This window comes from Carassius auratus, chromosome 28 (assembly GCF_003368295.1).
Source record: "Carassius auratus strain Wakin chromosome 28, ASM336829v1, whole genome shotgun sequence".
Classification (NCBI taxonomy): Eukaryota; Metazoa; Chordata; class Actinopteri; order Cypriniformes; family Cyprinidae; genus Carassius; species Carassius auratus.
Window position 1 is genome coordinate 8,739,992 of NC_039270.1, and position 26,864 is coordinate 8,766,855.

Sequence of the window (26,864 nt, forward strand, 5' to 3'; positions counted from 1 at the left end):
CTGCTCAAGAAACATATCTCCGTATTATCAGTGTAAAAAAAAAGTTATGCTGCTAATATTTTTTGTGAAAACCGTGATACATTTAGGCTATTTTAGGATTCCTTTGATGACTAGATTTCAAAAGAACAGCATTTATTTAAAATAGTAAAGGCATTTACAGTTTTGCAAAAGATTTATCATAAAGTAATAATACAAATTTTAATTTCATTGAACAAAATATTTCTGACCCAATGTCGAATTTTAAAGATATTTTGTTTCATTTTGGTTCTCAATAAGGTCCTGAAGCAGTCTATGATATAATTGTCACGTACATTGTATATCTATTTAGAGAGAAGATATTCATTGTTACCTTAAATGAACTAGTATTGATTTTTTTTTTCCAAATTACTTTTTTTTTTTTTAATTACTTTTTTTTTTTTTTTTAATTTTATTTTTGTTCTAATGGTTAAAAAAAGCATGTGTAACTGAAATCACGAAACACACATTTTAACCAAATTATGTTTCTTCCATTAATTTTCTGGATTAAATGTTAATGTTTTCATTAAATTTTAATGGTCAGAAGCAACTCTAATTAATTTAATGTTTTTAGTTTTTTTTTTTTTTTTTCAGATATACTGTGTTGTCTATTTACATTTTTCTGCTAAATAAATTCTGGTAAATAATTCTCTAGTAAATATTCCTTAAAAAAAATAAAGTTTTAATAATTTTATTAGTAGTAGTAGTAGTACTATCATTACATTAAATAATATATTTGTCACAGTTTCTTCAAGTTAAACCAAACTTTAATTTTTATGAGATGCTGTAAATACCTTTTACGTTTTTTCAACGTTTTTTTTTTTAATTCAATTGTAAAATGCTCCTAAAGTGACTCTCAGAGCAGCTCTGGAAATTATGTTTTTGTATTCCTGTACAGATATGTTGAGCCTGAAAACACTGCAATCATCACAAGTGCGCTGCAGTATGTGTGTAGTAAACAAAACCGCACGTCTGCGCCATTAATTCACATAGAGACACGCATAACATGCAGGATTCATGTTTGAATGGCATTTTTGTGTCTTAATATTCACAGACACTAGTCAATATAACATTTTAATTTAAGTTTACTGACCTAGCCAGTTTTGATTTATTCTCCAGCAGTGGATGTGAAGACCTTGCTCCCCTCCGGGATGCAGAGTCCGGTGGGAGGTGGAGGAGATCAGGGTGGAGGCAGCGGCGGGCCGGTGGACCTGCGTACGGACCCGCGTCTGAGTGCGCTAAGCACGGTGGACCCGGCGCTGAGGGAAAAACAGCTACAGCACGAGCTGCTCTTGCTCAAACAACAACAAGAGCTGCAGAAACAGCTGCTGTTCGCCGAGTTCCAGAAGCAGCACGAGGTTTTGACCCGCCAACATGAAGTGCAGCTACAGGAACATCTGAAGGTAGTGCCCTTTCTGTTCTCTCTGTACACATCTTCTCCTTGAAATTTGATGCTTGACTTGTGAACTCTTTCTGAACAGCAACAGCAGGAGATCCTTGCCGCAAAGCGTCAGCAGGAGCTGGAGCAGAAGAGGAAGTTGGAACAGCAACGTCACGAAGAGATGGAGAAGCAGAGACTGGAGCAACAGCTCCTCATGCTGCGGAACAAAGAGAAGGGCAAAGAGAGTGCGTATTGCTCTATTAATCCATCCATTATATGCACTACAACAGATCTACAGTGAACTCGTTTCACCGCACAGTCGCCGCTCATCATTTGCTGTTGTTTATTCTGATGCTGATTTCCAAAATGTGAATAGTTTAAGTACACTGTTCACCTTTTGGTTGAATGAGTAATCACCTTGCTGAGCAGTACATAGTTGATGTTTATTGTTGTTTGCTGCTATAATTACACACTGTCATGAATCCCTTGAAGTACTTTAGGCACAGTAGGAACAAATTGCTCTATTATTCCTTGTCTTTGGCTGTTTACACTTAAAAACGACACCGTGCCGAACTAGGCATTATTGCATCACAAAATTAACATATTAGATCATTTTCAAAACCTTGTAAGCTGCCTACATAGTATACTATAGTAACCTCATAAGTGCACACATAGGCAGCTATTATGTGCAGCATTCACATGACTCGGTAGAGTTAAAAAAAAAAAATATATATATATATATAAAGATACGTATTTTTTGTTATTAATAATTAAAATAACTATTTTTTTACTATTTGTTTTTGGTATTGGATCAGTTATACAGTACAGTTAAATAATTTGGTAAGTTTTTATTTATTTATTGAAAGGACATTATGCTTTTATTTAGCTCGTACACAATGAATTGATCAAAAGTGACAGTAAAGACATTTATAATGTTACATAATATTTCTTCTTCAAATAAAGGCTGTTCCTTTGAACTTTTTAATCATGTCCTGTTTATTCATATTACGGTTTACACAAAAATATTAAGCAGCGCAGAAAACCATCTTCAACATTGATAATGATGTCATGTAATGGCTGCAGAAAATGTAGCATTGATTTCAAAGGAGTGAAATGCATTTTAAAATGTAATTTCAAATAGAAAACTTGTTTTAAATTATTATACTACTGTATTTCAAAATATGACTGTTTTTACTCTATTTTTGATCACAATTCAGCTTTGATTTCAAAGAACTAAAAACTATTTAGAAATCTTAAAATACACACAGATAAAGACACCGATGCATATTTGTGTTTATGATGTCCTTTGACTCTGTTCTCAGGTGCTATCGCCAGTACTGAGGTCAAACTGAAGCTGCAGGAGTTCCTGTTGAGCAAGAAGGAACCCGGTCCCGGTGGACTCAACCATTCCTTCCCCCAGAAGTGCTGGTGAGAGAAAGTCCATATCGCTCAGCCTTCTTCTGTTAGTTAATATATCAAAGACCGGTTCAATGTGCACTATTTCCCTGCAGCATGATGTAAAACAAATTCGTTCATAGCATGATCAAACTGATACTACATCATGCCACATTATGGTGAAAGGATATGGGTCTCATTTGAATTGTGATGGATGGGTCTTTGTAATGGACTGTGTTTTTTTTTTTTTTTAAGGGGGGCTCACCACGCATCCCTGGAGCAGGGCTCCCCTCCACAGAGCAACACACCGGGCACGCCGCCCTCCTACAAACTCCCCTCATTGTTAGGGTCCTATGAAGGCAAGGATGACTTCCCTCTCCGTAAGACCGGTGAGTAGGCTTCTTGTTTATATGAAATAAACTGTTGCTTAACTGTGTAAATGTTACACTGCAATTCAGTAGGATTTGTTTTTTGTAATGAAATGAATACTTTTACTTAGCAGGGATGCATTACATTTATCAAAGGGGACATTAAAGATAATTATAATGTTATGCAAAATTTGTATTTCAAACACATGCTCTTTTGAACTTTCTTGCTATTAACTGATAAGTTTCTATTATTAATTTACCAGTAATCGCTGTCCTTTTACTGTTTTTCAAGCGCTTGTTTTTTCTCAAAGAAAATGACAATTTTTGTTATCTTAATGAATTCATATAATAGCTATTGACATTGACGCTGCATTATAAACATCAGTGGATTGAATAAGCCAATGCATCAGTGTTTGCGTGTATACTTTAGATGATTATTTTAGTTCTGTACATGAATGATGCTGTTCTGGAGTCACCAGCGGTTTTGTGTGAAGAAGTTTGAGCTGTTTAGCACTGCAGAGGTCTCACAGAAGATGCAAGGGTGTGTGTGTGTGTGTGGGGATGAAGCGAGGAGTCTGCAGGTGTGAGTCACAATGAGTCATCAGAACAGCGGACCTACACACAAACACACCTCAGAGCACTGTTACTTTAATACCCTTGAGATACTATTATAGTTTTTGTTAATAATCAAATAATTTCTTTGTTTTCACTATAATCTTAGTTAAAAATTTTGTAATTTTTTGTTTACATATTTGTGTGTGTGTTGTTTTATATTTTGGTTCTAGTTAACTATAATAGCACCGCATATTAATATTAGCAAGAAAACCGTTTTCATACAACAAAATGATATTTATCATTGCCTACCTTGCAATCTACCCCTCACACAACCTGCTGTCATCATCCGATTTAAAGCAAAAGCACAGTTTAGCCTGTTTATGAGACATTCAAATAGAGAGAGCCACCTCAAACGTCGTCTCAAATCATTTCTGACATGTTTTCGACTATATTTGTGAGGGTTTTTTCAAAGTACTGCTGGTCATCTGCTGTTCACTCTTACAGCCGCCAGCCATACTCCAATACTCCCACACAGATTCAGTGAGTTTGTTCCCCACCCCACACACACACATCTGCTATCTGCCTTTTACACACTGCTATCTTTTAAACTGTCACACCCACGCTGCTTTATAAAGCTCTCTATAATAAAACTGACACACATATACCATCCGGAGGATAGGAAGACACACACACACACACACACACACACACACATACATGCCCTCTAGCTTGGACTTCAGCGCACTTATAAAGTAATGGCAGACGGGTCTGTTACCGTGGGCCAAGCGCTTACTCTTTATTACCACTGTTATGGCTACACACCAGCAATCTCCTTACATAACGTGCCCTCAGTTAGTGTGTGTCTTTCCATCCCGTCCCCTCCCCCTCGTCTCACACTTTTATTTTAAATCTAATTAAATCCATACTAAAGTCACTGATAGCATTAGAGGCTAAAGTCCTTTTGGCTCTATATGCCCAGTGAGGCTGTGACGCACAAAGGGGCCCAGAAAAACACACAGGGCTCGGTCAAGCCGCTTTACACACGGCCTGTTTGGATGATTGCCCCAATTTCTTCTCTTTCAAATCCCTTTTTACTTCAATTAGTTTAATTTGGCTCGGCGTCTCCGGAATCAACAAGAGATAAAATCGGCACGCTGTAAATATAACGTTTATCTATAGTGTATGAGAGAAAGAGATATGGGCATGGACGGGCGGTTGCTGTCCATGGTCCTGATGCACAAGAGTGACAGATGCAAACCCTCATTAGTGGTGCTTATTAAGTGAATTATGACTATTGTAATTGTTTATACTTAGGGTGAAGCCCCTATATAATGAACCTTGCTTTGCAACTCACTCCCCTTAAATGATATCTCAAATCATGCTGGGTTTGCTGTTACATTTCTAAGTGATTGGATCTTTTTCTTTCTCTCTTCTGTTCAGCCTCTGAGCCCAATCTGAAGGTACGTTCGCGATTAAAACAGAAGGTGGCTGAAAGGAGGAGCAGCCCACTTCTGAGACGGAAAGATGGTACTGTGATCAGCACCTTCAAGAAAAGGGCGATTGAGATCTCAGGTAAACCATGTGTGCGAATTCAGAACTGTTTGCATAACCTCATGAGTGTTAAAACAGGTATTTAAACAGGTTTGAACCTAGAACTACTTTTTCTGGTTTTATGCTAAAAACTGTCCAAATAAAATGATCTTTCTTTGACAGATCCCCTGTTTTAAATTGTAAAGGCATCTAAATATATTTAAATAAAACATATATATTTTTAAAAAGTATTTACATTATATTTATGAAAAGTGTGCATCGGATGCAAGTTGGCATGTGTATCATGATGCATAATTTCTAACATATTTACATCGGTAAAAAAACTATTTATATATAATTATTAGTAGATGCTCCATATTTTTATTTAGAAAGAGACCAATAATTTGTGACTAATGTTTTGTATGTAGACTGTTTTCTTCTCTCTAAACTGTTTCTCAAGCGCGTTCTCTTATCACCGCTATGGATGTGCATCAAGATGCGTATCACATTGGCCATATTTATAGAGATGCTAAAATACAATATATATGTGTATTTATAACTGTATATATGTGTGTGTGTAGGTGTATGTGTGTGTCTGTGTGTATTTTGTCATGGGGCCCATAAATATCTTTAAAATATTATATGGAAAATATTTTGCAATGCAATATTTCTCCACAATTCTCTAAATTTGGCATTACTGTGTAAATTTGAACTTATTTACCTTTGTTTCATTATTTTTATTGATTTATTTTTCTCGCACGATTTAGTTAGACTCAAAGAAAACGTTATTATTAAAATAATAATATAAATTAAATAAAATAAACATTAGTTGTGCATTAAGCATGTAAACGATGTGAAAGCGATGTAAACCTTCATATATCAGCACCTGAGTTGTGTTCAAATAAGCCTGTTAAAAAAACAAACTGCCATCAGATGTGTGAAGATTTGCGAACAGAAGTAATAAACACATAGGTATTGTGTGACTCCTGTGCTGTTTGGAGGAAGGGAACAGTTTAACATCCTGCTGGTACATAAAAAATGGTTTAATCAATCACAGAATATTGTGAAATCATCAGCTATATTTTTTAACGATGCAGCTAAAATGAAATTGTTGAAATCTGTGTGTGTGTGTGTGTGTGTTTCAGTGTCCTCTATGTGCAGCAGTGCTCCTGGCTCGGGTCCCAGTTCTCCGAACAGCTCTAACTGTGCCATTGCCGAGAATGGCTCCAGCGGGTCCGTCCCAAACATCCACGCTGAGGTGAGAGACTTAACCCCCTACACGTTTAGCTCTCTTCTGCTCTCGCACTCCCCTCGCTTCTCAATAGGTTAGGGATGAAAAAAGACAATAAATTGGCTTCACCTAGATAATGACACTGTTTCTATGGAAACAATCTATCGCGCAGAGCCTTGTGATGGCCTGGGATAACACTGGTATGCAAATCCTGAAGAAAAAAACCCACACACACACACACATGTTCTGAGAGTCAGCCTTGCGGTGACTTATATCTGTAGGCTCAAGAATGGCCAAAGCTGCTCTGGATGGACAGCAGGAATCTGCCTGGGGTCAACCCTGCATGCTAAGCAGCTAGCCTTGAGGATCACCTTAACCTTGAGAGCCAGAGAGAATGAAAGTGGATGTGCTCATGCAACAAAGGGCTTGAAGCTGTGTGAACGCTGAATTTGAATGAGCCAGATTGTGTTTCATTTCGGATGACCGGCATATTAAATGCAAAACAAACAGCACTTCGGTTTAAAGACAAATTCTTACTATTATCTAGTTGTAACGTGCTTATTAGAATGCCTATTATTAACACATTGGATGTTTGTCAGTACTTATAAAGCACATATTCTCTATAACCATATTCTACATCCCTAATTCTACTTAATACCTACTTAGCAAATTAACAGCTTCCTTACTGTATATTAATAAGAAGTAAATTAGCGTTCATAGCAAATTAAAAGTTAATGGTTTGTTAATAGAGAGAGCTGGACCATAAAATAGAATATAAACAAACAAATAATGTCATTTACAGTGTTTACATGTAGTTTACATACCACTGCATACCACTCTCCAAAAATAGTCTTAGATCGCCATTCCAGAGCCTCTGTAGCCTAGCAGTACAGCTTGGAGAGAAGTGATGGATACATTTGAAGGAGAATAGAATGCTGACATCATCTCTGCTGCAGGTAGGGCGCTCTGCCACGGAATGTCCGCTTTGTCTTTTTCTTCCTCGTCTTTTCGTAGTGTTACATTTGAGTCAGAGTGAGAATGACGTACATTGTATGAACAACTTATAATGGAAGGCTTAAATTGGGTCTTCTGGGATGAATAACCGTTGCCTTGTAAAGTAGATCCATTAGTTTTTGTTCTTTGGCTTTGAAAATGGCTGCGCTCCAAGTATAGGGTCAGATGATGGGATTACCAGTATTAACAAACACCTCCGCGTTTCTCACATCGCTTTCTTTTGGGACGTTTTTTCAGTTTTTAGAAATAATAAGTAAAAAAAAACATTTTAATTATCCTTATGACTGCTTAGCTCATTTCTTTAACGTGGCAACTGGAACTGTTGTCGTCTTCAAGTGGCGCTCATCCAGTCCCAAATACAGACAATCCATTCCCACATGCTGCTTTGCTCGTCACAACTCAGTAAGGATTTCCAAAGAAGAATGCTTTCAAGTGATCAAGTCAAGCCGAAACTCCTCGTCTGGGATGCCTTCCTGAGATAAGACGGACTCTTTGTGCTGTTTGAAGTGTACATCTGGAAATATAGGTCTGCTGTTTGTCCTGTGGGACTCAACGTCTTTCTCTCCCTTTCTGTTTCGACAGCAGTTGCGTTCTCTGCATCAGTCTTTGACTGGAGATGGGACACCGAGTCCCCTTAGCCTCTACACCTCTCCATCTCTGCCCAACATCTCTCTTGGACTGCCTGCCAACGCGCACATCACGGTGAGTGTCCTCAGCTAAAGCCTGCTGGCTTCGTGATGATGATTCAGAGTTAGCAAGTGGTGTAGGCTGAACCCTGGTGGGCTTGCCAGATCATTAGGAAGCTTTTACCCTGGAGCTTTTGATCTGGACTCAAGAGTTTGATTGATGTGAAAGTGCTTTTCAGAAGAAACACACCACTGATCCAAACCCTAGTCTATTCTCGCGGTACGGTTCATGTGAACTACACTACAGTTGGTTTGAATGCTATTTGTCCTAAATTGTAACTTTTAAAGATGCCTAGTTTGCATCTTTGCACACTCTTGGTCACAATTATAGTATTAAGCATTGGTGTACAGTCCTCTGAAAAGGCCACTGTCCTGCAGACTTTACCTTTAATCCTAATTACAAAATACACACCTGAACCAGCTAAACAAGGTCTTCAGGGTTACTTGAAATTTCCAGGCAGGTGTGTTGGGACATGTTGGAGCTACACTCTGCAGGATATTGGCCCTTCAGGAGCTGATTGGACACCTCTGGTATAAAACAAGCTCTCACAGTGGTGACCCAAAAGTACAATGTGAAAGGGGATGGAATCATACTGGTTCTGGTTTGGACCAAGCAATCAAATCCAGTGAGAAAACAGCCTTTTAGGCTTTTGGCTTTAAGCAGCTTACTGCTCCCATGTCTGCAGAGTAAATTCTGGTTGTCTTCTCCTCCACTCTAGGCTCCTCAGAAACTCAGTGGCCAGCAGGAGGCAGAGCGGCAGACAATCCAGAGTTTGCGTCAAGGTGGGGCACTGACAGGGAAGTTCATCAGCACATCGTCCCTGCCGACGTGCCTTCCCACCGGGGCACCCCTTGACCCCGAGCCCCCATCCGCTTCTAATAGCCACAGTAGCCATTCCTCGCTGCTCCAGCACGTCCTACTGCTGGAGCAGGCTCGTCAACAGAGCGCGATTCTCGCAGGTACACACAAGTCAAGTCACCTTTATTTATAGAGCCCTTTTAACAATACAGATTGTGACAAAGCAACTGAACAGCAATTAATTAGGAAAATAGTATGTCAATAATGCAAAAAGGCATCATCCAGCTCAGTTCGGTTTAAATAGTATCTGTTCAATCAAGTCGAAGATATCACTGAAAATTAAGTGTCCCCAACTAAACAAGCCAGAGGCGACAGTGGCAAGGAACCGAAACTCCATCGGTGACAGAATGACATAAATTCACACTATACAGTCAGGTTACCCTCAATGCACTGCAAAAAGCTATAAATGTGAATGTGTTGTATGTAAATGTACATTTGTCAGTGCCTTAAGGCAAGAAACATACTTTATATAAGTATGCAGATTAGGGGTTGGAGATATACTGGTAGACACGATTAACCTGCAGAAATATATAAATCGGTCAACTATCGTCTCTATCGCATTTACTACATGGTCATAAAAATGTATTGTTTATATGCAATTTTAAGCATTGCTGTACAAAATCAAGTGACTTTAAGCAGTTGAAATGCAATTAGCGGCGAAAAGAAATAATTTAGCTATACGTGTGCACTGTCTGAGAGACTGTTTGTGAGTACTGTCAGAGAGGCACATACGTGAAGACAGGAGTGTTTTTGGCTCTTTATAAGCCTTGAACAGTTAAATACACTTATGTGTTAAAATGCCTGTGTAAACACCATGTAAACAAAGTAATTTACAGTAGGTTTTAAGTGAAATCAAACAGCTGACAGAAAAATGTGTAACAGTATATTCTGTTATATTCAGCTCTTAAAGTGACAGCAGTCTAATAATGCATCAATCATGTTAAATTAAACAACAAAAAAGAGAATATCTCTCACGGCTCTAGTCTAAATCACTTTTGTGTTTTAGAAATATATATTTAATTTACACAGTGAATTATTAGTTTGATTAGTTTATACAATGTATGTAGCATGTCGTATTTATTTGTTCTACTGTAGTTTTTTATTTTTTTATTATTATTTCTTGTTATTAGTTTCTTATTCGTATTTAATTGCTAGTTGTTTCCTTGTGTTCAGTGAGCTTGAGGTTTGTTTTTTTGCATGTTTTTTTTTTTTTTTTTTGTGATTGACGTGTGACAGAAATGAGGTTTCTATGGTATAAAAATGTTTTATATCCTAAAGACCTAATTTAAAGCAATAATAACCATGTTGTGATATATATCATTGTGAAACAAAATTACTCAAATAGTGATATAAGATTTTGGTCATATCACCCACCCCTAATGCAGAAACAAATGCATTCTTATTTTGTCCTTACCATAATATTTCTTAGCACTCATGGCTCGATTTAAGCCAGATGCATTATTCAGGTTACTAGCTAGCTAGCTATACACATTTGGACAGTTTAACTGATTTGGTCTGCAATGTTCTCTTCAAACTGTTGCTCCACCTTAAGTTGAAAACTAAGACATCTTATGCAAATTTTTGCCGTGGGGAAAAACTATGTGCAAAATTAAACTTGTATGGCTAGACAGTCTACATTCAAGTAATTGTCCTTTTAGGTCTTACAGTTCAGGTCTGCAGTGTGCTAACAATGAATGTCCAAAGTCACGGTACCACGATACCAAGTTGACAAGAAAAGCAATGTTAAAAATAGTTTGATGTGTAAGTGTAACAGCTTACACTTTTCATCTTGATCTTTATCCCGCAGTTCCTATGTATGGGCAATCTCCGCTGGTAACGGGTGAGCGGATGTCCAACAACATGCGCACAGTGAATAAGTTGCCTAGGCACCGGCCGCTGAGTCGTACCCAATCAGCACCCCTGCCTCAAACACCACAGGCCCTGCAGCACCTCGTAATGCAACAGCAGCACCAGCACTTCCTCGAGAAACAGAAACACTACCAGCTAAATAAGGTATATGGATCAGATATTTGATGCTGTTCGAGCTATTTAGCAGCAAAATGCTAATAAGCTCCACCTCCTTTCAGATCCTCTCCAAAGGGGCGGAGCTTCCAAGGCAGCCTCCCACGCACCCCGAGGAGACGGAGGAGGAGCTTACAGAAACCGCAGAGATGCAGGACGAGCAGGGGGAGGGCCTTGATCCTGTAAGGGAGGGGTTACAGAAAGAGAGCTCTGGCGAGACCACACCCCCTTCAGAACGTCTGGTTCCGTTGAAGGGAGAAAGCACAGAAAGTGACTTGGAGGAAGAAGATGATGAAGATGAAGCTATTGAACTGAGGGAATGTGATGAAGATGGCACCCCCTATGGCCAGGTGAGAAATTATAGCTTTTTTATATTGAAAGTATAAAAAAACAAAAAACAGAATTGACCCTTTTGTAAAAACCTGAAAAAAATTTCATCAATAAATATCATCAATTATTTTTTAGGGTCTTTAATGTGTCGTGACAGATTATTGTGTTCCCTCAGTTCAAGTGCCAAGTGAACCAATCGCCTTTTCATATTTACTTAAAACATGAAATAAACATGAATGAACATCAGAAAATATTTTATCACAACCGTGGCTAGACATCAATGCACAACATTTTTCAAGTTTAAGTCCACCAGAGTTAATCTACTCTCCTGACTGATTTGCTAGTTGGGCAAGATGGCGGATACGGCATTCTGATTGGTCAGATCGCCTGTCAATCAAACTCTTTGCAGATGGTCAATTGCAACAAATAATAATGACTATTTTTAACCAGGTTTCCTGAACTTGTCTAACAAACTGCTAGCCCCACACCAAGGTTGCACCACTGCTATTTCAGATAGAAAGAAATGACACACTTCACCTCTAAAGTAATTCACAGAGCTGCCAACATGCCTTTTGCATAGTATTTTTAGTTTCTCGGGCTTCTAAGGATCACTGCCCTTCTGAAATTGCAATTACCTTTTGTTTACTATTTGTTTATCACGTTAAGACGGCTTTCTATATTTACCCCTTTCTCCTTTATCATCTTTTTTCCCCATCCCCGTTCTATTTTGCATAACATGCAAAGCTATCAACACATTCAGAAACATTCTTCATCTTTAGTGTTGAGTGAATTTCAGTTATGGAAAAGCAGGGTAGTCACTGCATGAGTCACCGTGCAGAACCTGTGCACGTAACACAGCTTACCCTCATTTGTTACGAAACAAGATGGATCTTAAATGAATTATTTTGTATTTATCGAACTAGAAGCCACTGTGTGGCTTTTGTGTTGTCGTTAGACTTTTAAGATGCATCTAATGTCTTTCCGATGACTCTGTCACTGCACTTTTCGAGAGCTGAAGTGCGTAGGCAAGTTCTTGATGAGTGTTGGGACGCACATGCGGGGGCTTGGTGACTGGAGATCGAGGGTATCCCTCTCAACCAGAGCGGTTGCAGCTTTTTCGCCCCCTGAAAAGGAGGGATTAAAGAGGAAGATTGCTCTCTTCTCTTCGTCCCACCAGTGACTCACTACTGGAGGCAGGAGGGGAGCGGGTGAGAAGAGGAGAAGAGAGACAGATAAATAATTGCTAGATAGGAAGACGCAGTGAAATTGACTTGGGAACGATGGTGGGGGTTCCTCCGAGAGCTAAAGTTTGTCGAGTAAGTGCTGCTTGCTTAGGTGTTTAGCCTTGAGGTTTTACTATTGCTCATACGTAGTTGGGGATTTATCTCAAATGATGAAACTTTAATATGAATCTCTAGCACATGGGAAGCAGAGGTAAGCTTTTGTGACTTGAGGCAGCGAGCAGCCACGTAGCACAGCTCTAAAAACTCTTCTTAGCTTCACGGTGCCAATAGTGGCAAGCACCACTCACATTTTGTTCAGGAAGTGTAAAATCAATATTTGCCAAAGAGCTGGACTTGAGCAGATTTATCTTGCAAAAAAGTACCATGGTTTTACCATCTGATACAAGCACTGTACTATAGCGCTTTTTAAAACGTTACAGAATAAGTTCATTCTTATCTTGTAAAAAAAAGTTATATTGTATTACATTGGATTTTGGATTTGGCACAATGGTTATTCTTTTTTGTTATTGTTGTTGCTGTTTTTACATAACTATCATAGTAATGCCATGGCATTTTTTATTTTTTTTTACTGTTTAAATACTATAGTATCAGTATTATATTTTTATATATTATTTATGCTTTAATATGATTTATATGCTATTATGGTTTTTAGTAATATTTTGAATTCATTTTTATATTACATTTCTTATATATACAATTATTATATATATATATATATATATATATATATATTTAGTACATTTTATCATTTCAATCTTCATTTTAAGTTTGTTTAATTATTAGTAATGTCGTAATATGCTATATTTTCTAATGTTTAATTTTCATCTATTTGCAGTATTTCAGTTTTATTTCAATCAACAAAATGTTTTCGTTTAAGTTAATAATAACTCTGTATCTTAAGAGTACCATGGTATTACCATGTTTTTTACCATTAAAGCGATGTCTTAATATTTTACGAAGTACTTATTTTCACTATACTGAAAAAATTTATTATACATAAGGATTTTTTGTGCCTCATGTGCATGTAATTTTGTGATATGTAATTAATCGATTGAGAAATGTGCATTATTTTGATCTATCAATTCTTATTCGTCATTTTGTTATATATGTGTGTGTGTGTGTGTGTGTGTGTGTGTGTGTGTGTGTAGCGCCACTGCGGCGATTCATGCTGTTATGTATTCCAGCCCATACATTTGCATGACATCCAGGCAGATTTGATCCTGGAAAAGAGCTCAATTTGATCTTAACACAGACCCCACAAACATGCACTTGTGTTGTGAGAGGGAGGAAGGAAAAACAGATGAATGAGTGAAAGTGAATGAGCAGGAGAGAGAGTTATTGAAAAAAGAGCTACACCCTCCTCCTCGCTCGCGCTCACTCTGCCTGCAATCATTGAGAAAAAAATTCAAAAGAGCACAGCATTAGAATTCAGACTGCATCCTCCTCGTGCAGCGGCAGACTCACACACACACACACACACACACACACATCTACACATATACTCCCCCGTGAATGGACCGTCTCTGACTCATCTCTCCTTGGTGATTCATCTCCTCCTCCAGACCCCGCCCGCCTTCACTGCCCTGCACTTCACACCCAATCACAGCCCACCAGGGTGACGTGCCACACCGCAGTGTGTGTGTGTGTTTGTGTGTGTCTGTTGTGTGGTGACATGCAGTCACCATTGAGGCAGCGATACACGAAACACTCCTTGTCACTTCGGTCAGTCACAGACCCTAGCTGGCCTTTCCTTCTCATTAAAACACCCCCACCTATGTCCTTGTGTGTGTGTGTGTGTGTGTGTGAGTGCCTCTGCTTGAGTGTCTTGAATACAAATTGAGCCCCCGTCACCTGCCATAGTGAGTGAGACAGATGCTGCATGGCTTTAGCGTCTCGAATAAAGAGGGAGTTGGTACAAAAAAGCGAATTGTGAAAATTTTTGTGTGCTGGCATACATTCAATCTCAAGGTCTCGTACAGGAAAAAACAACAACAACTAGTATGAATCCCATCATCTCGCATGTGCTTCCATCGCACGTTGTCCTGCATCAGCGGCTGCTGTCTCAGTGCTCACACACACACACACACACACACGTTCATTCTACTCATCTGATATAAAGCAGACTCTGAGGCTGTTTACTGCAGGAGATTTTTGGCAAATGTTTGCTGACTTTCTTTAGTGAGACGGTCCAGACCGTGTGCTTGGACTGATGTTTAGTCTGCTATGATCTTTACTTACTCTTTATTTATATACAATTACACAGTTTATTTGTATTTTGAATTAGCTTCTCTTTTTCATGTTTAGGTTTTCATTTTCATTTAAGCAATTATATTTGTTTTTAATTCGTTTTTTATATATTACTATTTTAACTATTTTAACTATTTTAAGTTTTTAGTTTTATAGTTTTAATTACTTCCACTTAAACCTATTTCAGCTAATTACAAAGGCAATATTGTTGTGTAAGTTTTGTAAGTTAGTTTTTTTATATGTATCTTATGTGAAAAATCTAATAAAATAAAATTAGAATTTCATTTTATTTTGTTTTAGTAGTTTTAATTACTTTCAGCTAATTGCCACAGCAATATTATGTAAGTTTTGTAAGTTTAACATCTTTATCTTATATAAAAAATTTAATAAAATAAAATTTATCCAAGATCCTAATTTTATTAAATCTATTTTAGGGGTGCATCTCGTCAGTTGAATCAGTTATGTTCATTTTTGAAAACGTTTTTTTTTTTAAGTTACTAGATAAGAACGTTTGGGCTGTGAGAGTGTGCAGTTTACATTGTAGAACAAAACGTAAACATATCGTCAAGTTATGTTTACCACAGGCTTTATTTTACTCGTAAATTGAAAAAAAAAAAACATTATAAAACCCCATAGGAAAATCTCACAGGAACCGATCTGAATAGAACTTAAAAACTTGAATGAAACTGCACTGAAACGAATTGATTTAAATTTTACATAACAAAACTAATTTAAACCGAATTAAACCGTACTGAACAGAACCGATTTAAAGTGTACTGAACTAAACTGAATTGAAATGAGCGGCACTGAATTCATAATGTTTGTGTGCTCTTTCCGCAGTATTTGGACCAGCAGCATGTGCAGCAACTGAATGTGTTCCAGGCCTCTCTGTCCATCACTGGAATGCCCCACAGACCCCTGGGAAGGGCACAGTCGTCCCCCGTCACTTCTAGTCTTAAAGGAGCACCCCTGAACGAGGTTCCCATTAAGCATCTCTTCACGACAGGTACACTGCTCTGCGGTCTATCAGTCACATAGTTGAGAATTGATCTGAAAGACAATATGCATAATAGATTAATCTCAGTTCATGTTTCATATTTGTACTGGCTAGACTTTTATTTGTAATAATCTCCTCCCTCTCTCTGCAGGACTGGTGTACGACACCTTCATGCTAAAGCACCAGTGCATATGTGGGAACACCAACATCCATCCCGAACACGCCGGTCGCATTCAGAGCGTTTGGTCCAGGCTCCAGGAAACAGGGCTGCTTGGTCGCTGTGAGGTGAGTGCGCCACCTGCTGGAAGGGTCAGCCAAACAAGTTTCCAACTGTTTTCAACATTGATAATGATAAGAAAAGTTTCTTGAGCACCAAATCAGCATATTAGAATGATTTCTGAAGTATCATGCCAGTAATGACGCTGAAAATTCGGCTTTGCGTCACCGGAATAATATATAATAATAATATACATATATTAAAATAGGAGTTATTTATTTGAAGTTCTAATAGTGCTTCACAATATTACTGTTTACATAAATGCAGCCTTGCTGAGCATAAGACTTATTTAAAAACCTTAAAAAAAATCTGATCCCAAACATTTGAATGGTAGTGTACTCTATTGTTTAATATTTTTGAGCAGCATGTTTTATAATATAATTTAACATCGATAAACGTGAAAATATCATTACATCTGAAACATCATTTATAATGACTCTGAACCAAAGTGATTAAAAAAATCTTTAATTACACGTGCACACACACAAAATATATATATATATATATATCATAGAAGAATCATGTAAACTCATTCATGTTTTGGTGAGTCATAGACGTTACCTCAACGTGCTTCTGTGTTTGTTTGTGTGCAGAGGATCAGGGGAAGGAAGGCCACACTAGATGAAATCCAAACTGTGCATTCAGAGTACCACACGCTGCTCTACGGCACCAGTCCACTGAACCGACAGAAGCTGGACAGCAAGAAACTTTTAGGTGTGTTTTAGAAGCTCTCTGTTGTGATGCATCTTGATTTTAGGACACTAAAACAGGATTCTCCTCCTAGTACACTATCCACAAAAAGCTTCCCTTGCTTGCTTCCAATCTGATGGCTTGCTTAAGCAAATCTCCTTTGACAGACACCTAGGCTTTTTTTAGGTTCTAGACATTTGCCCACCCCCGCTTCTGAGTCACCAGTGAAGTGTGTGTGTGTGTGTGTGTGTGAGAAGGTTCAGCTGCGGACAGAGTTGCCATCACTCCACCTCCTCCACTTTTATGTGAAGTAGTGCAGGCTGTTTCGACCTTGAGTGCTCTTTGTAGAACAGCGAGACAGATGATGGTTGCCTCAGCGTCAGCCAATGAGCATCCTCCAGACTGAATTAGCATAGCCAATTATGCCATTAGCTGAATAGATAATGTGTGAACAACAGATGTGGGCCTAAACATAACACTCCTTCAGATCAGCTTCTGATTTGCCTTTTTTGATTTTCTAGGTCCAATAAGTCAGAAAATGTACGCCGTCCTACCATGTGGAGGCATTGGGGTAAGCTTTGTCTGGTCATCCGTTTAGTCATCACACTTCTTTCATAAAGAATGAAATGGCATTCACAATATATGTAACTGTAAATTATAGAGGCATTTACCAACAAAACAGAATATTCTGGCAAATAATGCAGGCAGGAATATGTCAGTTAGGATTTTTTGGGTTATGAAAAGTAGGCCATGATATTATTAGTTAATATTGTTTTGTTTTATTTTAATTTCTTGTGCAACCTTACTTACATTTGGTACTTGGTATTATTAGTAGTAGTAATAAGTAGTATTAGTAGTATCTAGATGTTTTATCTTTTTGAATAATGTAACATTTTTATTATTACATTAGATTAAAGTTTATTATAAATATTAAGATTATTATTATAATGAAACCTCAAAATTATTATTACATTACATTAAATATTTAAAAATAATAATAATTCTAATTAAATGTTTCATCTTAATTTAAATAAATTAGTATTATTATTGTTAGATTAGATGGGAATATATACATGATATATTATCATAAAATTAAGCATCTAAATAAAAATAATTATTATTAAAGCATATTATAAAACTAAAACAAGCTTTAAATTATAATAAGTGTTTTATAATATATTAATTTTATAATTATAATTATTGTTATTATTATTATTATTAAATCATTTTTTAATTGCATTATTATTGTTAGATTAGATTGGAATGTATACATTATATATTATAATAAATATACAGATACTATGATAAAATAAAACATCTAAATAATAATCATTATTATTAGAGTGTACTATTAAAAAAATACAACTTTTCAATAATAAAATGATAACATTTTATAATATATTAATTATATAAAAAAAATTGTATTATCATTTTTTATTATTATTATTATTACTACTTGAGGTTTTGCACTGATGAATTGTCCTGCATTTATATTAAAGTGCCCCATTATGTTATTTTTACGGTTCCTAATATTGTTTTTTGGAGTCTCCCACAATAGGATTACATGCATCCAGGGTCAAAAAAAACACTTTTGTTTTCTCAAAATATGCATTTAATATCACCTCATTTTCCAGCTATTTTCAAACGATTCATTCAAAGAAGTTCAAAGATGAATTCTCTCTAAACCCCTCCTTTCCGTGAACTTGCTCTGCTCTGATTGGTCAGATGGCCCAGTCTGTTGTGATTGGTCTACGGCGTACAGCGAGTGTCGGAAAACGATACACCTATTTTAATAGTTCTGTATTTTGAATGTTCTATAGAAAATAGCTATTATTTATCATACTTGCAGGTTGCGATTCAGTGGAGCAGCTGGTCCAAATAAACAGGATACTGATCCATCTTTCAACCGCAAGCGTTTTGTGAATCCCGCAGATTAGAGAAGCAGTCGTCAGTAGAATGACGTGTTTGTGAACGGAGTCAAGTTGTTCGCGGCTGGCCAGTGTAGAACCCGGCGCGCATTATGCAAATGTATTACCCCGTGTCGTGTAGCTGTCACAGAAGTGGGATTCGAATTAATAATCTACAGGCTCTACAGAGTCATTTCTTTATTTTGGGAGATAATGACTTTATTTATCGTGCACTTTCAGCTTTACAACTTTGCAGATCATTTATATTCACATACAGCTACATTACACACTGCATGAAATGGCATAATAGGGGCACTTTAAAGAAGTAAATAGGATCAGTTATGAGTTCACCCATTTGTGGCAGTATTTAACATGAATGAATGGCCTTCAGGTGGACAGTGACACAGTGTGGAACGAGATGCACTCGTCAGGAGCCGTCCGGATGGCGGTGGGCTGCGTCATTGAGCTGGCATTCAAAGTGGCTGCTGGAGAACTGAAGGTCCAGAGTTACTTCTCTTACCACAGCTTCATGTTTAATTGATGTTCTGGCATGAATATTCAGTGCTTATATTATATCACATCTCTTACGTGGTCCTCATCTCCCTTCTCTTCTGTGTTTGTTTGATGGACAGAACGGGTTTGCAGTGGTCCGTCCTCCTGGTCATCACGCGGAGGAATCAACCGCCATGTAAGTAGTCTGTGTAAGATAGTTTATTAAAAAAAACAATATTTTCAGTGCATCATTGAAATTTGTGTACGTCATCATATTTACTCAAAATATGCATTTTAATGATTGATGCATGGACTTCGGTGTCTTGGAGTGAGTTTTGTGTTATCTAGATGGATAAATGGTGTATGTGTGTTCACATGAATAACGTCCGCTGCTCTGTGTGTGTCTTGGCAGGGGTTTCTGTTTCTTCAACTCAGTGGCCATCACTGCCAAACTCCTGCAGCAGAAACTGGGGGTGGGCAAGATCCTGATCATAGACTGGGTGAGATTTTAGGGAGGGGCTTTAGATGCTACAGTTACGAGAATTTGATCGTTAATAGTACAGCAGAGAACAAAATCAGACTCAACTCAGTGTTACAAAACCACTCATTTCTTAGGATATTCACCATGGAAATGGGACCCAGCAGGCCTTCTATAATGACCCCAATGTGTTGTACATTTCCCTGCACCGTTATGACGATGGCAACTTTTTCCCAGGCAGCGGAGCTCCCGAGGAGGTAACAACATTTTAGTCACTGTGGTAATAGTTGCTTCCTTTAGTCACATGACCAGACTGGTCTTTTATTTGTAACTGACCGTCTCTCCTCTCTAGGTTGGTGTAGGTCCAGGAGAGGGCTTTAATGTCAACATTGCCTGGACAGGTGGAGTGGAGCCACCTATGGGTGATGTGGAGTATCTAACTGCCTTCAGGTGAGATCCGCACTTCCTGTCTGTCAGAGAGAAATAGAGAAAATGGAAGAAACCTTATACAAAATATAGCCCCACTTTCAGTATAAAAAATATGCTCTTTTTTTTGAGGCAGGACATCAAAGCGATTGCTCTTTTAAAAATGTATTAAATTAGTTTCTGGATTACACTTGTATAAAGCTACAGATTTGTTTGTAAATCAGAGTCTTGCTGTCCGTGTGCTTGCAGGACGGTGGTGATGCCCATAGCCAACGAGTTCTCCCCGGATGTGGTGCTAGTGTCAGCTGGATTTGACGCTGTGGAGGGCCATCAGTCCCCCCTGGGTGGATATAATGTCACCGCCAAATGTGAGTTTGCTGTTTTTATGTTTCCAGTATCAAAGGTCAGATGACACAAATGCTGTTTTTGCCCCTTGATTGAATATATGCATTGCATTATACACAAAAAAAATCTATTTATGTGAACTTGGACTACCTCAGTTGTTCTGGGACATTGCTTTGGGGGAGCAGTAAATATTGGTGTCACACTGGTAGTACATTAGACCAATAGTATGGAAGGCTTTTTCACTGTTAACCTATATTTCTGTTCAAATTGGGCGTTAAGGTTTGCTGAAGGCTTTAGAGTTTATTTATAAAGCATGAATTACCCAGCATGCTCCTCGCTCTCTGCGTAGGTTTTGGCCATCTCACTAAGCAGTTGATGAAGTTGGCTGGTGGCCGTGTGGTTTTGGCGCTGGAAGGAGGTCACGACCTCACCGCCATCTGTGACGCATCAGAGTCCTGCGTGGCTGCATTGCTTGGAGACGAGGTGCCCATCATTCATTCAAACACATCTGAACAGTACATGATCTTATTATATTTGAGCTGCATAACTCAACAGCGTTTCCGTTTTAACCCCTCATGTTCTGTTTTGGGGTCTCGGTGATAAAACAAAATGTTAATACTTGCCAGATTGGTTTCAATTAGATCAGAGGACCATATCTGAACAATTCAAAGGATAAATAAGTTAATCAAATTTTCTTAAATATTTTTACACATACATTATTAAGGTCTCTGGAACCCTAACATAAAAACAGCAAGGTGAATATTAGCAGAGCATGAGTTTTTAATAATGTTCCTGTTTACAAAATAAACATAAATAAGTTGATTTATTGTATTTGTCATGTTTTTTGTGTGTTGCAGTTGGATCCTCTACCACTGACCGTGCTTCAGCAGAAACCATGTCCAAAAGCCACATCTTCTTTAGAGAGGGTCATTGAGATTCAGAGTAAGTGAAACAGAAGAAAACTTGGCTAAGATCGTATTGTTTACATTTACATGTAGTGCAGACGCTTTTATCCAAATTTCGATTATACAGTTTTGTTCAAAATAATAGCAGTACAATGTGACTAACCAGAATAATCAAGGTTTTTCGTATATTTTTTTATTGCTACGTGGCAAACAAGTTACCAGTAGGTTCAGTAGATTCTCAGAAAACAAATGAGACCCAGCATTCATGATATGCACGCTCTTAAGGCTGTGCAATTGGGCAATTAGTTGAATTAGTTGAAAGGGGTGTGTTCAAAAAAATAGCAGTGTGGCATTCAATCACTGAGGTCATCAATTTTGTGAAGAAACAGGTGTGAATCAGGTGGCCCCTATTTAAGGATGAAGCCAACACTTGTTGAACATGCATTTGAAAGCTGAGGAAAATGGGTCGTTCAAGACATTGTTCAGAAGAACAGCGTACTTTGATTAAAAAGTTGATTAGAGAGGGGAAAACCTATAAAGAGGTGAAAAATGATAGGCTGTTCAGCTAAAATGATCTCCAATGCCTTAAAATGGAGAGCAAAACCAGAGAGACGTGGAAGAAAACGGAAGACAACCATCAAAATGGATAGAAGAATAACCAGAATCTACTGAACCTACTGGTAACTTGTTTGCCACGTAGCAATAAAAAATATACTAAAAACCTTGATTATTCTGGTTAGTCACATTGTACTGCTATTATTTTGAACAATACTGTATATTATTTTTAAAGATCTTATATAATATATTTATTGGCGTTTTATGCCTATTATTTAGATAGCACAGTAGGTTGACAGGAAGTGAAGTGGGTGAGAGAAAGGTGGGGTGGGATCTGGAAAGGTCTGTGAGCCGGTACTCGAACTCGGGACGTCCAAAGTGCCATCCTACCAAATGCCATCTTATATAACAATTTCACACTTTCTATAAAGCTTATTGGTTCATTGTGCTGCCATGGCATTTATATTTTCCATTTTCATTTTAAATGTAAAGTTTTAGTCATGTTGTTGTGTGTTCTAGCCATTTTTTGAATTGACTATTTTAGAATTTTCTAACTAAAATTTGAAATGGTGCCTTGGCAACTAGCTGAAATAAAGTGTAATATTTTATTTCAGTTATGTTTTATATATATATATATATATATATATATATATATATATATATATATAGTTTTGATTAATTGTAATAAGATCTTGATGACGTAACAATCTTGATCTTTATTTCTCTTCTCATGATCTGTAGGTAAACACTGGATGTCTCTGCAGAGATTGGCTCCTACAGTGGGTCAGTCTCTACTGGACGCTCAGAGACGGGAGAAGGACGAGGCAGACACTTTGACCGCCATGGCCTCTCTCACTGTGGACAACGATCAGCAAAAGACCTCCACAGAAACCAGCAGGTACTGCAACTCCACAGCCTGTTGTCCGCTGTTTTGTAGACCATTTTAATACATAATTTAGCCCTGCATTAACCGCTAACCAATCGCTCCATCCTCAGATCAGCAGAGGAGCCGATGGAGGAGGAGCCTGTGTTGTAGAAGAGCGAGTACAGTGCATCACTGCTCCAACCTTCTTGTCCACGCGTGCTTGGCACTGGTCACCCTGACGTCACGCCTCATGATCCTCCTCCCAGCTCTTTGATTGGTTCCCTCGGTCCTTCACTCATTTCCAGGTGCTTGACTGACACATTCACAGCCCACCCACTTTCGCTTTTCTGAGGTTAAAGCATAGCAAACTGTTGCCAAAAGGGGACGGCAAGGCATGATGGGTAATTACAGGACCACTCCAGTAAGGGTTGAGCAGCTGGACCGGCCGGACAATTGGGTGCTCTTCAGAGAGAGGCCTTTGATTTCATTTTCTCATTGTATTGGACTGAGGACGTAAAGAAGAAAATGCAAAAAAAATCGAAAGAAGAAGAAGAGGAGGAAGGGAAAACAACATGACAGCGCAGGGATGTTGTCACTCAGAGGACTGCGAAAAGCTTTGTTTTCTGTACAAAGTATATGTACAAAGTTCTAAAAAAAAGCCGACAAGCAGCAAAAATACTTGAGCACATACTCTCATTCACAAGCAACACTGTTCCCAAAAGAGGAACCTGCTGTGTCGAAACACCTTTTGCAGACAAGTATACTCGTTTACACTGTACCGTGTCGATTACTTGGTATACTTGTTCATCTGTATAATAGCCTCTTATGAAAAGCACACAAACATACCAGAACTAAGTATATAATATATATGAATATACATATACGTATATATGTAAGCATATATATGTAGGTTTGTGTGTACCGTATACACATTTGAATATACAAAAAAAATATATAAGTACTTTATATCCCCTATGGAACATTTTCTTATCAACTTTGGATGTACATACAGTAAAAAAGACTGCTGAATTTTATCCAGAAGTTGAAGAACGGATGTTAGCCTTTGTTCCCAGAAGCATTTCTTTTCTCTCAGAAAAAAACAGTACTTTTTTGGTATATATGGCTTTGCTATTATATACTCGCACATAAACTTAAATAATGGCAACCCATCCGTTTTACGACAAAGGTGTAAAATACGAAGAGAGGATTTTTAAAGCGTCCATCTCAACCTTCGGTGGAGAACAAGGATCGGCGCATTGTGGTAATGTCTCAAGAAAGACTTTTTCCAAGAACTTGGTGCCTTTTATACTAAGGAAAACATTTGACAACACCGATACTTAAAGAATCGAGAATCCTCAGACTTAACTTTCATTGATTTCTTTGTTTTTCAAATTGCCTTAATTTTTTCAACGAAGACGAATTTTAGCCATGACCGACGGAGAGCACAAAATGATCCTCCTCCTCCTGCCCCACTTTCTTTCCATTTCTTTCTTTTTTTTAGTTTTTTGATGGGGGGGGGGGGGTGTAAATGTTGTGTTCTTGGTAAAAGGTTTTGATACTTTTATTTTACTGTTAACAAAAGAACGAACGAAAGAAATTCAGCGATTGTTTTATTTATCAGTCCTGTGCCATAGATGAGCACATGACGTGATTGTTTGGAAACACTGACGATGTTGTGACCAACTTGTTTAGCCTCACCTTCCTTTGTACAGTTATTTGTTTGGCTCCCTTACGTTCTTTTATTTGAAACTTGTTTTATTTGACTTTATTTCCATTGGCGAGAGAGTGTGTTTTTTTTTATGTCATTTCCTCTCTTTTTTTTACAAAAATGTCAAAGAAAACAAAAAAAGTCTGTATCAGTGTTAATTTGGTCATTTGATTTGAAGTATTCTCTGATGAGGAATGTACAGCGTGGTACAGATATTATCAATGATGTTGATTTATGTCACTGTGCAGTGCATTTGGCATTGTCCTTTTTCAGGATTTAACAATATTTTTTTCCGGCAATAAGAGTGACTACAACTTTTTTATTATTTAACACTAAAATACTCTGCAAACTTTTGGTTACATTTTCGTCATTTTTTGATATAGCTTTTATGCTATGTTTACGGTTAGTTTTCACCAGACTAATTAGTATTGTTCATAACTGTTGACAGTCGTCTAATAGCTGTATGCTGGTTAATCACTTGTGGATGAAATGCAATGGCTTGTTTATGACCCTGATATAATGATCCTTCATTACATTATTCACTATGTGGCAACATCTTTTGGGGGGCCAAATTCGATTTAATCCACTGCATCTTTATTTAACATCATCCTCTTCCTTTAGCAGTGTCACAGCAGCAGCATTACTCAGTCTGGGAAGTGACGACTTGTCTAATGTATAGTACTATTTTTCTTTAACGAGACTGAACCGGGCCTCGAGCATCTTGCACTAATAACAACACTGTAGGTCCGAACCTAATCGCGTTTTTATACTTTCGGCTCTCAGACACAAATTAAGAGGCATTAAAAGCAGCGTGAATAATCTCATGTGAACTCCCGTCAGCGTTTTTCGTTTTGTACGTTCATCGATTCGCCGATGAACTGTTGATGTTGAAACGTCGTAAATTCCGCTGCGCATTTCTCGACTCTACTCACTTTTGATTTATTTATTTGGAGTCAGAAATGAATAGTTGCATTGCTTACGGATCGATGTTTGTCTCGTTGTAAATCGATGAAAAGTTACGTCTTCGACGGCCTCATAAGCCTTTGGGCAATAACTCACTTTTTTAAAAGATGTATTACAATAGCTAAAAGTGAACGGCCAGTTTTTTTCACAACAACAACACTCATCTGTTTGTTTCGTCACCATATGATAAAGTATTTGTACGTTCTGTTTTTTTTTTTCAACACTAACATCACCTTCAGCTGTTCATTCAGTATCTAACCGTCTGTCAATTTTCAGTCTTTATTATCGTCAAGCGAATTGACTTAATTGCTTTTTGCGCAAACTGCGGTTAAAAATAAACAGGAAACACTTTGTGAAAAATCAGGCTGACACTAGCCTCTGTATTTAGATACTGTAATATACACTAAGAGAATTTCCCTCTTCTGTGTGGCTATGGGATGTGCTGTCTGAATCAGGAACTACTGTGATCAGGTTTCGTAACGTTTGGATGTAAATCACCAACCATTTGTGCAGAGTTTTGTATTTTCACCTTAAATGGCGTCAAACAGTTTATTAACCGTGCAGTTGGTGGTGAACGCTTTTACTTCTTTTCTTTTCCGTTCCTTTTATACTTTTCTGGATGAATCGGCTGACCCTGAGAAGTCCCTTTTTGAGACCTAAACCTTCTCTTTGGGGGCGAGGGGTTGAGCAATACATAGAGAGGGGAAATGAGGCACTGAGGGAGACGGTTCATTTTCGATGGACGTTTTCCAAAGCGCTCTCAAAGAAAACAATGTCGACAGCGTAAACAGGGCCTTACGATGGACACTGGGAAACCTCTGTATGTGTAAAAGACATCGACATTCGCCGTGGAAGATAGCTTTACTGTCTCTGCCACATATTTTGCTATTGGGTAAATATGTATATTTATTGATAACTCATATGTTGTGTATATGTAGTGACCTATGATCGTCGAGGTTCAGAGTGCTTGTATATTTTTGGACTTTTTTTTGATAGAGCGGTTGTGTCTCCTTCACTGTCTCTTCATTGCTTTGCTGTTCTTCATCACTTGTTGTGATTGGGTGTTTCAATTCGTGAGATCTTTTGACCTTGGATTTTTAAGATCTTTTTTCTCTCTCTCGCTCTCGACTCTCTCCTCTCTTTCTTGTCTATCTTCTGGTCATATTGATATGCAGAAGTTATCTGAAATTATCAAAAGCACATTCCCTGATTTATTGTGTTCTTTCAGTGCTTTCATGTTGCGACAATACAAAGGTGTGTATACTAACTGCTACACACGTGTATATAGGGTGCATATATGTGTACACATGTGCAATACACGCTATTTGAGCAATCTATTACTGTGACTATTAATCATTAAAAATTGCTGTCCCTTTGAA

General features: G+C 37.8%; 1 protein-coding gene across 5 annotated transcripts in view; it reads left to right on the forward strand.

The window, feature by feature from the left end:
• Positions 1–26,864, forward strand: part of hdac5 (histone deacetylase 5) — a 77,398-nt gene extending 50,534 nt beyond the window's left edge. For 4 of the 5 annotated variants that reach the window (XM_026207607.1, XM_026207608.1, XM_026207609.1 and 1 more), the window contains 24 exons: positions 1,135–1,418; positions 1,497–1,641; positions 2,719–2,824; positions 3,047–3,180; positions 5,155–5,286; positions 6,390–6,502; positions 8,072–8,191; positions 8,895–9,135; positions 10,842–11,047; positions 11,122–11,406; positions 15,718–15,883; positions 16,026–16,159; positions 16,745–16,865; positions 17,363–17,412; positions 19,140–19,247; positions 19,381–19,436; positions 19,653–19,740; positions 19,856–19,975; positions 20,071–20,168; positions 20,394–20,512; positions 20,839–20,972; positions 21,347–21,431; positions 22,691–22,847; positions 22,946–26,864. In XM_026207607.1, the coding sequence (XP_026063392.1) occupies positions 1,135–1,418; positions 1,497–1,641; positions 2,719–2,824; positions 3,047–3,180; positions 5,155–5,286; positions 6,390–6,502; positions 8,072–8,191; positions 8,895–9,135; positions 10,842–11,047; positions 11,122–11,406; positions 15,718–15,883; positions 16,026–16,159; positions 16,745–16,865; positions 17,363–17,412; positions 19,140–19,247; positions 19,381–19,436; positions 19,653–19,740; positions 19,856–19,975; positions 20,071–20,168; positions 20,394–20,512; positions 20,839–20,972; positions 21,347–21,431; positions 22,691–22,847; positions 22,946–22,985 (3,242 nt within the window). In that variant the 3' untranslated portion in view covers positions 22,986–26,864. The remainder of the gene's footprint in view (positions 1–1,134; positions 1,419–1,496; positions 1,642–2,718; positions 2,825–3,046; positions 3,181–5,154; positions 5,287–6,389; positions 6,503–8,071; positions 8,192–8,894; positions 9,136–10,841; positions 11,048–11,121; positions 11,407–15,717; positions 15,884–16,025; positions 16,160–16,744; positions 16,866–17,362; positions 17,413–19,139; positions 19,248–19,380; positions 19,437–19,652; positions 19,741–19,855; positions 19,976–20,070; positions 20,169–20,393; positions 20,513–20,838; positions 20,973–21,346; positions 21,432–22,690; positions 22,848–22,945) is intronic. The other variant, XM_026207605.1, reaches the window with a different exon arrangement.